This window comes from Monodon monoceros, unplaced genomic scaffold (genome assembly GCF_005190385.1).
Source record: "Monodon monoceros isolate NGI ecotype Baffin Bay Population unplaced genomic scaffold, NGI_Narwhal_1 Super_Scaffold_12, whole genome shotgun sequence".
Classification (NCBI taxonomy): Eukaryota; Metazoa; Chordata; class Mammalia; order Artiodactyla; family Monodontidae; genus Monodon; species Monodon monoceros.
The window spans coordinates 122,591,116-122,603,669 of NW_021703768.1; the positions used below are offsets into that span (position 1 = coordinate 122,591,116).

At 47.0% G+C, this 12,554-nt stretch overlaps 1 protein-coding gene and 1 long non-coding RNA gene across 3 annotated transcripts in view; one reads left to right on the top strand and one right to left on the bottom strand.

Annotated features, from left to right (window-relative positions):
- Positions 1-12,554, top strand: part of SH3RF2 (SH3 domain containing ring finger 2) — a 141,099-nt gene that overhangs the window by 113,094 nt on the left and 15,451 nt on the right. For both annotated transcript variants that reach the window (XM_029216841.1, XM_029216840.1), the window contains exons 8-9: positions 6,623-6,855; positions 10,304-10,662. In XM_029216841.1, coding sequence (XP_029072674.1) covers positions 6,623-6,855; positions 10,304-10,662 — 592 coding nt within the window. The remainder of the gene's footprint in view (positions 1-6,622; positions 6,856-10,303; positions 10,663-12,554) is intronic.
- Positions 1-12,554, bottom strand: part of LOC114892172 — a 67,387-nt gene that overhangs the window by 50,511 nt on the left and 4,322 nt on the right. The gene's annotated exons all lie outside the window — the stretch shown is intronic.

Sequence of the window (12,554 nt, forward strand, 5' to 3'; positions counted from 1 at the left end):
CCTAGGATTCTGGTCCATTAGGCAGGGTTTTTGTGACTCAGACCACTACCCATCCATCCACACCCCAGGTCACATGCTATTACCCTGAAGATCTTCTTCCCAAACAGCTTTTCTCAATCTTTTTCATTCTCTGGCACATTCATCAATTTCACTGGCATACAGTTTGCCCAGCTACCTCATATGACCACAACTACACACAGACCCCAAAACTATCCATGGTTCCTCCTACCCCCACCCCCATAAGTCCAGGCAAAGCCTGTCACAAGGTAGCAAGACCATCACTACACATACACTCTGTCTTTATGACATATCAGAGTCATAACTCCAAGGAAAGGGATAATCCCATTTTACTCTATGGGGGTCAGAGCTAGAGTCATATATGGCCAGTTTTGGGGACTTTCATGTAGGCGGGGCAGTGTGTCCAGCGGAGGGCAGCAATGGTGAGGAGACAGAAACTACATCACTGGAGAAACCTATAAAGAAAGTAGGATTATTTGAGCTGCAGAAGACAAGGGTCACAGGGACCATAACAGAATGTGTAGACCAGGAAGTAGATTTGTTCCATGAGGAGACAGTGAACCAGTGAATACAACTTAGAAGGTTCTGGTTCAATAAAAGACTGTACTTTCTAACCCATAGAGTTTTCTAATCAGTCTGGCTGGTGAGGTGGTGGATCCCCTTTCTAGAAAGACTACAGGTAAATTGTGGGTTCCAACAGATCCAGGCAAAAAGATTTCTTCACATGCCAGAAAATTGGAATAGAGGATCATAGTTACTCCTTTCAAATGGAAGGTTCTTGGAATTTGTTAGAAAACTGCAAAAGCTCCAAAGGCAAACTAAGGATGTCTACGACTGATGCTTTAATTCATTTATTCAACAAATATGTACTGAGCACTATATGTCAGGCACCTTTTTAGATACTGGAGAAACACCAGTGAATAAAAGACACAGTATCCTCTCCCAGTGGAGCTTACATTCTAGTGGGACAGACAATAAACAAGGCATACAAGTAATATATGTGGCGTGCTAATGATGAGCTCTAAGAAGAAAAAAGAAGTCAGGAAAGGGGGATAGAATTTGTGTGGGGGTGATTACAATGTTAATCGCTTGGTCAGAGATGGCCTTACTGAGCGGTAAGAAGGTAGAATGAAGAAATGAGGGAGGTGTGTTCCAGGCCCAAGGAACAGCAAGTACAGAACAAAGGCCCTGAGGGAGGAGCACGCCTGACATGAAGGTCAATAGGACTGGGTTAGGGAAGTGAGAGGGGGTTAGTAGGTGATGAGGTCAGAATGGTAACAGGGATTCAGATCACACAGAATTTCCTTGGTCATCATGAGGAATTTGGCTTTAACCTATTTATAGGGCTTTGAGCAGAAGCATGACATGATCTAACTTATGTTGTAATCAGAATCCCTCTAGTTGCTGGGTTGAAAGTAAACTATAGATAGGAAAAGGTTGAAGCAGAGAGACTAGTTAAGCAGATATTGTAATAATCCGGTTGGGGGAGGGGGTGACGGTGAAATGAACCAAGGCGCTAGCTGTGGAGGGAGGGAGCAGTGGTTAGATTCTGGGTATATTCTGAAGGTAGAGACAACAGGATTTTCTGACAAATCAAATCCTGGGTGTAAAAGAAGAGAGGATTCATGGTGAGTCCACTTTTTTTTGCTTTGAGTAACTGGAAGACAGAGTTGCCTTTTACTGAGATGAAGTTGAAAACCCAAAGAGGAACAAACAGGTTTTGAGGTGTTGGGGGGAAGCAAAAGCTTGGTTCGTAGAAGATTAAGTCTCAGATGCCTTAGTATTCCTAGTAAAGACATTGGTAAGCAGTTGAGTATACACGTCTAGCATTTAAGAAAGAGGTCCAGCCTTGAGATGGTATTTAAAGCCCTAAGACTAGATGAGATCATCATGATAGATCCATTGAGATGGAGAGAAGGACAGTGATCCAGGAGCTCAATTCCTCAAGGAAAGAGGGGAAATGATGGCTCCAACACGGCAGGGTGGTAGGTGGTGGAGTCTAATCATGTGAACCCAAGCTGGGAAGTCTTGAGAAGAGTGGGAGGATGATCCAGAAGTGACAATGAAGAGCAAGGACCTACCCTAACTCATGAACAGTCTTCCATGGAATCTTATCATGAACCCTCTAGGGACCATCTCTACTACTGGGGAATTTGCTTATGCATCATGCCTTAGCCCAAAGTCCTGGATATTCCATGAAAAAAACATTAAAAGAAGAGTGACCATATAACTTACCATCCAAACTAGGATGCTTTTGAGATAAAAGGGGGACACTCTACCAGGAGAGCAGGTGTAAACTGAGACTCTCCCGGGAAAACCTGGACGTAAGGTCACCCTAACTAGAATGCATGTAGGACTCCATTCCAGTGTACTTCAAGGCTCCAGCTTTCCGTTCTCTCCTTGGCTTTTCTCCAAGTTAGATCTGTTCTTGGGCGAGTCATGAGCATCTAGACTCACCCGCTCCATCATGGCCGCGTGTTAGGCAGTGGATGGAGTTTCAGCACCAGCATAGTTTGCCATGAGTCCATCCCCACCCCCAGCTCATAGAAACCTGCATATGTGCATATACTGAGATGCTACTTATGCTGATGTGTGTGTTTGCTTCTAGAGAGCCAGCATTTCTAAAAAGGAAAGTCCCTGTCACAGTATAATCTCCTGAGGGCTATTAGGTGACAGCAGATCAATGCTTTCTGTGTGTATGTGTTTTCCTTGACAGCCTCTCAGATGCAGAGAAAGTTCCCATCCCCAAAATCTTGGACGCAGATGACATGCTCAGTTTGTCTATCTGGGGGCAGCTCACCCTGTTCTTAACAGCCCTTCCCACTTTGGGAGGTTTAATTCCTCCCGCTTCTCAGGGCTGAATGATGCCACCCTTTGTCAGCTGAGTTTTTCCTACCGAGTGGGTTGGACTACGTGCGCAAGGCCCCTTTCTGTTCTAACGTCCTGCGTGTGTGAGAGGTTTTGCCCCACTTTTGTTGTCTGTTTGCAGTGATGGCTCTGCACTGCCACCAGCCCCCGTGGTGTACAGGGCTGCCTTTTATAAGACAGCCAGACCTCAAAGGTGTGTAGTGCCCCCTGAGCATTTGAACCTCTGCTCTTACTAGCATCATCTCCTAATGAACTGAGCCAGCCAGAGTTTCAGGATCAATTAGAGACCAGAGTTGACAAAAACGCCAGGGTTTTGATTTACGATTCAGCAAGGGAGCCTTTTAATTACTGAGAGAGGAAAGGCTGCTATGCTGTGTAAAGCTCCAGTCCTCTGTGCTCGGTGGGGCCACCAGCCTGTCCAGCTGTGCCAACCACAACTAAATATCTGCCACCACGACCTAGTTCCCGTATCCCAGAGTTATCCCCTGGCTCAGGTGGTACAGAACACTTGTCACGTTTTCATTCAAGCCCTTCCTAACAGCACCTACATCCCTTGGGTTTCCTCTTCCATGCACAGTCTCGGTAGAGGCATAAGTTTCCTCCCTTTTCAGAGGCTGCAGAAGCCAACTCCTCCCCGCTCCCCTCCCCCTCCCCTCCCCCTCCTCCTCCTCCTCCCTCCCCTCCCCCTCCTCCTCCTCCTCTTCTCTCCTCCTCCCCCTTCCCTCCCCCTCCCCCTGCTCCTCCCCCTCCTCCTCCCTCTCCCCCTTCCCCTCATCCCCAACCTCCTCAACTCATCACCACAGGTGAGGGACAGGCTCAGCCTCTTGGGACTTGGAAACATGAACAAGGAAGGAACAAGGGAGGAGAGAATGTGGACACAGTTGAAGGCCATTCATGGCGGGGACTCAAGGCACAGCACCTGATCAGACTCTTCCCACCTCCGATCCCTGCTGCCCAGCTCTCAGCAGCCTCCCTTGGATCCTGTTTCCAAGCTCTTTCCGCTCCCTCCTGTCCTCCCAATAAATGCCCTTCTGCCCAATAAGCCAGGATATTTCTCTTTCTGGCAACCTTCACTGGACACATACGCCATCCTGATGCCTAAGGGGTGGAGAAAAGTGACACGAGGGCCACCACTCACTTTCCTTTAACTTTCTACATAGAACTATATAAAGATTGTCATGGTCCAAGCTTTTGCCTTACCAGGAGGTTACTGGCAGTGCTGAGCAGGATAGAGCCGCTGTGTGTCATGTCCCTTTCAAATACTGCGCAAGTTCTTAAGGGCTCATATCTCAGGTAGAAAAGGGGACACAGGGACCTGCACACTCAAAGCAGCCCAGCGGAGCAAATCAGAGGCAACACACACACCTCCCACTTAAACCCAGAATGTCTTTCAGTCTCTCCATCTAGAAAACAGGGATCATAATATCTGCAGGTCTGGGGTGTCATGGGGATTAATGAATATATGTTTGCAAAGTGCTTTGATGCTAGAAGAACATGCTGGGTAAGTGCTGAGCTTTTTGCCAAAAGACATAGAGGGACTCAGTGTTGGATGGGAGACTTGAGATTTAGGAGTTTCTGGAATCTGGCTTCATGCTGGGTCCAGAAAAATGAAGTTGCATCTTTGTCTGTAAACAGTTGTCCAAAGAAGGGACTGGTGGGATTAGGCTGGCTTGGGCCTCATTAACTGTATTCTGTCCAGGCTGCTGATGCTGCTGGCAACAAATTTGGAACCTGTCTTTGCTGTTGCCAGTCCATTTTGCAGCATCCAACACTTTGAGGCCTTTGTTTAAAACACAGGTAGGGGCTTCCCTGGTGGTGCAGTGGGTAAGAATCCACCTGCCAATGCAGGGGACACAGGTTTGAGCCCTGGTCCAGGAAGATCCCACATGCCGCAGAGCAAGTAAGCCCGTGCACCACAACCACTGAGCCTGCGCTCTAGAGCCCGCGAGCCACAGCTACTGAGCCCATGTGCCACAACTACTGAAGCCCACACTCCTAGAGCCCGTGCTCTGAAACAAGAGAAGCCACCGCAGTGAGAAGCCCACGCAGTGCAACGAAGACCCAGTGCAGCCACAAATAAATAAATAAATAAATAAATAAATTCATTTAAAAGAAACAGGTAGATGCAGACTCTGCCAGGCAAGCCAGTGCTGGGGAGTTCTCTCCAGCCCAGCCTTCATCTCCAAAATGTAGTCTGAGCTCTTCCTGGTGTACAGCCCACTCCGCCTCACTGACTGCATCCCCAGGGGCCAGAAGCAGGCTGAAGGCTGTGGACAGAAGCCCCTCTCTGCAAGCATCAGTTCCCAGCGTGTTTGGCTGCATATGCTTCCTGGGCAGAGTTGGCTGCATTACATGACGCCTTTCCCATCTTGTACAACACTGGTGGCTCAATATTAAACTACATATACTTTTTTAAAGCAAAACAAGGAGAGAAAAGGAGAAATAAGGGGGAATTACCTAAAGAGAAGCCTGGAGGCATTGACAGGAAGGAAAATACGTGGAGGGCATCTCTGTGCCGGGGCCTTGGTTGAACTGGTTATCTCCAGGGAATTAGCAGGGGTTATTTAATCAACAGAGTGACAAGGGGATTCATGGACTACTCGGTAGGGGCTGTGATGCTGGGGCAGGATGGTAAAAGGGCAAGAAGGGCATGTAAAATGACACCATTCCCCATGGGGTTCAGGGAGTTGCAGGCTGGAAACATGGACAGGAGATTGGTGTTTTACAAAATATTAACACTGTTCTTAAAAATCAGAGCCTAAGGCTGAAGAATTAGGTCTTATGGAGGCATGTGTAGGGCCTACCAGCTCCTTTAGTTTGTTAATTTTCAAGTAGGATGCAGGGTTTTCCAAATGATGAACGCTCTAACTAGCCAGTAGGTAGGTAGCTTAGTGGTAGAGCGAGGGGCCAGCCTGGACCTGGGTTCAAATCTCAGATCTATTAATTGCTTGGACAAGTAACAGTAAATCTCTATTTTTTAACCTACAAAACAGTAGCACTAATAGTACCTACCTCAGAAGGCTGTCGAGAAAAACCTGTGAGATGATGTGGGCAGTGTTTGGCCAATGCTGGGTGTTACAGTGGGTATACAGTAAGTGCTTACTATGTGTGAGACAAAATGACTGGCTTCAGTGCTAAAAGCATCATGGCAGCCATTCAACAAACATTTATTAATAAACAATATGTGCAGAACATATTGTTTCTGCTATAAACAAAGTCTAGAGGCTATAAAACAAGTCATATAAAATCTCTGCCTTCAAAGAGTTTAGGATCTAGTGGGAAAGTCACTGAAAGAACAAGAAATCGCCCCTGCAAAGCGAAATGAACACATACAAGATCTTGTGCTCTGAACTGAGGGCTGAAGGGACACGGGGTGAAGAGTGATCAGAGCTGGAGTGAAAGATGATGATATTCAAGTCTTCTAGTTCCACCAGGCCTCAGTGTGAGACCCCTTCCCCTCCCCTCCCTCAGCATGCCCACCCAGTTATCCAGGTGTGGAAGCTGAGGCCTCCATAGTTAAGCCTGTGATGAAGACAAGTATAAACATATATATATATATATACATACATATATATATGTATGTAGGTATTTATGGGTAGGAATACGATGAGGAGGGACCACATGTGCTATACAGTTGGGAGCAGATCGTTTTTTTAAAACAGGACTCTTGACTGAACCTTTTCTTTCTCTATTTCTTCTCTTTCACAAAAAAAAAAAAAAAAATTTGCACAACCAGAAAGACATCTAGTGTTCCAGACTCCCGGAGCTCTGCTCTCTATGCCACATGGACGTTATCCACCTCCTCTGTGTCCTCCCAAGGCAGCATTTCAGAAGGTGATCCCCGGCAGAGCCGGCCCTTCAAGTCCGTCTTCGTGCCCACGGCCATAGTCAACCCCGTGCGGAACCTGGCCGGTCTGAGGACCCTGGGGCAGGGTTCCCTCCGCAAAGGGCGGAGCAGCATGAGAAAGAGTAAGTGGTGGCAGAGAGGTACGTGCCTAGAGCTAGGGGATGGGGGGATCTCACACTGGCAAACAGAGTGCTTTTTGCAAAAACAAGGATCTTGGCTTTAAAACAAGCCTCTGTGAAGGTTGCTTTACACTTCCCAAATACTGCGTTGTTTTATCAGATGAAGCCAAATGGACTCAAGGTCCCCGCCCTCAGTCACTTCATACACGCACGCTGACTGATTGGGATGATACCAGCCCTGAATGCCAACATATAATTAGAGCATGGCCAAGGTGGATGCTGGTTCTTATTAAGACAGGACAACTAAAGCACTTGCTGGATCAATGCTTCTTAAACTGTGCTCCATGGAACCCCTCAGGAGGTGCCAAAAGGGAAACAAGGGGAAGAGGAAAAGAGGAGTCATTGCTAAGAGCCCCTGAATCCCACTTTGTTTAACTAATATATGCACAAGGTAAAAAAATTATATTGTACAAAAGTACCTTATATTGTACAAATGTCTCCTTCATATCCTTCCCCCCAGTCCCAAGTTCTCGTCCATGTACATACATACCTTGTAATCTTAGTACTGCTCTGCACCTTGGTTTTATTTTTATATAACATCCACATTGCACACATGGCAATTATATAGCTCCTTCATCTTCAAAGCCAGGCTTTTATCTCCTAATATATTGAATTTCTGCATAAGGCTTCATTTTCAGGGGTTCTCAAAAAGTGGTTGAAACCCATTGTTCTATAAAACATCAAGCCTCTATATTCGTACACCTCTCTAGAAGAAGAAAACAAGCCAAGCAAAGTCAACTTGATTTGTTCTACATCCCCTGACTTAAACTGGGCTCTGCCATCCCTCCTGCTATCTTAAAAAATGATTAAAGGTGGGCTTCCCTGGTGGCGCAGTGGTTGAGAGTCCGCCTGCCGATGCAGGGGACACGGGTTCGTGCCCCTGTCCGGGAGGATCCCACATGCCGCGGAGCGGCTGGGCCCGTGAGCCATGGCCGCTGGGCCTGCGCGTCCGGAGCCTGTGCTCCGCGACAGGAGAGGCCACAACAGTGAGAGGCCCGCGTACCGCAAAAAAAAAAAAAAAAATGATTAAAGGTGAAAATGCAGTACTAGTCAGAGCAAAAGATTCACATGTGGGGTGGTATGCCACACAGACATTAAAGCAATTTTCTTAGTTCTACCCTTTCTCAGTGCTTTCTGATCATCTGCTTGACCACCAATCCCACCACTGTTGTTTCTTAATTCTAGCCGACGGCGCCTCCCTCCTCACCCTCTCCTCCACCTTCTCCCCACAAAACACACGTGCGATAAGTTATCCCACCACAACAGCCTCGGGCAAGTTACTGACCTCTTCGGCCTTCAGGTTTCTCATTCGCAAAATGAAAATAAAAACAGTACCTACCTCATCAGGGCATTAAATAATTCATTTAACACTAATGGCCCAGTGCCTGGCACATAATAAGCTCTCAAGAAATGTTAGCTGTTTTTATAGTATAGCATTTTATCAGTATCAATATTGCTACTGCAGCTAAGCAGATCATGTTGGGTCCCTACAGAATGTGAATGTAATTCACTTCACTTGTGTTGAAATGTTCACATAGTCTAGACCACTTTTAAATACCGGGGAGAAAAGCCCCTCGGCAATTGTTCACACTTCCTTTCGGACACTCCCTCTCTAACTTTGTGTAGATCTTGATTGGCTTGGAGTTTTGACGCTTGCATTATATGCACATGTAATAAGAAAGCATTAAAGCTCTTGGAAATTAGGAACCCGACAAGATCAGTAGATAAGGCGGTAAACTGATTTTTCACCCATTTCTGAGAGCCTAAGGACAGGTCTGCCTAGTGTGGCTTTGACCTTCCTAGGTCCCAGAGGCTTTCTCTCTCTCCCTTTTCCCAAGGTGAGGATGGTCAAGCTATCAATCTCCCCAAAGCAAAGAGAAATGACAGAGAATTGACTGTATGCATCTCACAGGGCTGTCAGTGGAAAAACAGACATTGACACTGAAAGGTCAGACTTGTGTAGTGGTGGCTGGGTTGCCAGTGGCAGCTGAGAACGCCAGCGGTGTTACAGGGAGCATCTGCTCTTCATGTTCACACCCGGCTTGATAAAGAGTCATGACACAGAACATGGCCTAGGCTCAGGCCTTCTGCGCTGGACACAGATGACTTTGATTCACACACGTGTCCATAGAGTGTCACAAAGAACTAGCATCTCTGCTGGATGTCACCTATAGCTCTAAATTCTGGGAGACCCTTATGAAGAAATAGCCCACAATGCTTCTCAGGGTGTCTCCCCCACTGCCCCCCACAGAGCACAATGAACTCTCGATTATTCTCCACGTCACCCACAGGACATATGCTCAGAGGATGGGGATCTCCTGTCTTCCAGAGAATTTGAGGGGAAGGAATGGCTTCCTTTTACTGAGGGAGGACTATCTCAGTTAAAAAAAAAAAAGAGCTCAGGGAAACGGAAGGGGCAAAACCAAACTCCTGGACCATGCATTTTTAGAGTTTGCTTCTCCTTTACCTAAAAACACACACAAAAAGTTTTAAAACATGGGGCATTTATGATGTTCCAGGCACTATCCTAACGTTTTGCACACATCATAAAATGTAATCCTCACCCCAGGCCACGAGGTGCTGTTTTTAGCTCCAGGGGACCGAGGAGCAGGGAGATGATGTGACTGATGTGCTCCTGGCTCCCTGGGAGGAGATCTGATTCCAGAGCCTGTGTCATGGGACTTCACGAAGCTCATCTGCTCACATCCCTAACTTGGGAATAACCTTTCCAAATTTGCTTCCAGCTGCTGTCACGTTTGCCTGGTACACACAGTCCCTAAATTCCGCTCACCCTTCCTCCCTGCAGACCCGATGAAAAGCAGAGGTCCCACCAACACAGACCTAAAGCTTCCATCAGAATTTTCTTTAAGTAGCTGGTTGGAGTCCTCTGCCCTCTCTCCTACCCTCTCTCCCTCCCACTCATGCCTCTCCATTGACTCTCTCTTGCGTGTCTCAATTTCTGCTGTCTCTTTCTTTGTCTCTGCTTTTGTTTCCTCTTTGGTCTCCATGCCTTTATTTCTCACTGCAAAGCTCTCTCTTTAGGACTGTCTTCTTCACTTTCCATCTTAAAGGCCTGGAGGGAGAAAGTAGGAGTGTGTGTGTGTATGTGTGTGACAGAGAGAGAGAGGGAGAGGACAAATAGAGGTGATATACCTTCTGACGCCACCCCACCCCCAGTATTCGCCTAGCCAGTCATTTGCTGCCAGCATCAGCAAACAGCACTATAAAAAGAATAAGGTCACCTTTGAAAGACCCTGGGAGAATGTGAGCACAGTCACACTGGGAAAGCACTTAACTATTCTGGGCTATCAGGACACATTGCTTACCCAGCTCCCACCCAAGCTGCTGTCAGCTGCCCCACTGCTGATATCTCTGTCATACAATTCCCCAGATGGATCCCTGCAGAGACCCGTCCGGTCAGGGGTCCACACCCTCATGGTGGGCTCCCTCAGACGCAGCCCCACCATGGTCGTCCGGCCTCAGCAGTTCCAATTCTACCAGCCACAGGGAGCCCCCTCCTCAGCCTCGGCGGTGGTGGCGGAGATGGGACCCAAGCCCACTGCCACTGGGGAGCCTGCCCTCACATGCGTCAGCAGGGGCAGCGACACCAGGATCCACTCGGCGGCCAGTTCCCTCATCATGGAAGGCAAAGAAATCCCCGTCAGGAGTGAGCCTCTACCAAAACTGCCTGCATCTGCCCCGCCATCCATCCTGGTGAAACCAGAGAACTCAAGAAATGGCAGCGAAAAGGTAGGAGTAGGTGACATTAGGGGGGCCTGATTCTTTAGACCCCTAACTTTGCACAGTGTCCCAGCTCCTGAGACTTCACCGTAAATGGACAAGGAATCAAAACTGCAGCCTCCAAAGAATCCTCACACACAACCCCCCTTCCATATCCTCACATCACCCGCATCCTCCCCAGACATGTTACTGAATCTCTTTTATGCTTCCAGAAGATTTTATACATCCTTCTTTCGAGGCCCAGAGGCAACTTGGAAAAAACACGGCTTTGGCATCAGACACAATCTTGACTTGAATTCCAGCTGTGCTGCTTGCTAGCTGGTGGCTCTGGTTAAAACACTTCACCTTTCTGAGACTCTTTTACCTAAAATGGCGGTAAGAAGAGTAATAGCCTCATAGGATTGGAGTTAAATGAGTAAAGCACTTACATAGGGCTTGATACGTACTCGTTCACAGTATAGGAGAGGCAACTGAGGCACAGGAGAAGGTAAGTGACTTAGTAAGGTCACACTGAGTTATAACTACTCCAACAACTGTTATCGGGACCTTTGCGGTTATCGGTTATCGGTTCTAGGGCTTTTCCCACTAGAAGTCCTAAGGGTTTTTGTAAAAGTGTTATGTTCTCAACAATATCCTTGAGGCAGGGATGGAGGAGGTGACGTGAAGAAAATTAGGTGGCTGTTATCTTTTAGTGTATTGAACATCGTACCACCACCATTACTATCACTATCACCACCACCATCACCACCAACATCACCATCACTACCATCACCCATTTCCCTCCAAATGGAAAGATGGTGTGGTTTCCTCCTCTTTGTTAAGCATTTACTGAATGCTAACGACCTAGCAGGCACTGTGCTGAGTACTTCACATGTCCTATCTCATTTAATTCTGACAACAACCTTCTGATGTAGCTATAATTATTATTGTCATCCTCATTTAAAAATGAGGACATGAAGGCTTATGGAGTTAAAGTACATTACCCAAAAGCACACAGCTGACACACATGAGTGTCTGGAGTAGAACTGAGATCTGACACAAAAACTAAGCTATAAGCTTGCAGGGAAAGGCATTTGGAAAAAGTTAGTGTTAACTGATTAAAACGTTGAGAGTTCTTCTTCTGAATTACGGTATTCAAATAATTCAAAGTTTTCCACACCCCACTTGTCAGTTACCCCCAAGCCATTAGATGCAGCCCTCAAACTGTGTTTAGTAAGTGCCCAGACCTCTGCTGGACATGGTAAGGGTCAAAAGAATGAAGACATTTGGTCTCCCACTCACCTTTCAATCTCAAGACCTTGGGATTGAATTTCACAGGAAAAAAAAAGCTTTCCGAGCAGTAGCACAGAACACTTTATTAAGCTGTAAGATAGGGAATGGCCAAAGTAAAATCTAATATACAAGATCTAAAACAGGCTAGGAAAGAAGGGAGAGAGGAAGCGCTTACGCAAACATCAGATCATTGACTCCCACATGAAGTGGGACCCGCTAATCAGCTCCAGCCAGGTGCTGCCAGAATGGGGCACAGGCCCCAGTGTGCCTGCACTTTGATTATCTTAAGGGACATATAAAATGCTGATTTTTATATGCATCTCCCAATTTTTATGTTAGCAACTAATTCAAACTCCCAGACTTTCTGCAGACTATATTCAGTCAGCAGTGTCCAGTTGGCTAACTCTGCTCTGAGGGTTTATGAAGGAACTGTCTGGATGGAGTCAGCAGGGAGGCCTTACTGGCAGGTGGGAAGGAGAGAGGGGAGGTGAAGGACCCTGTTCTCAGGTAGGTGGTTGTCCCCCCTATTTCTCGCAGCTAATTCCCAGTCGTTCTTCAGTTCTCGGCTGAAATAACTCTGCCTCTAAGAGGCCTTCTCGGACAAGGCCCATTCCAGCTTCAGGTGGATA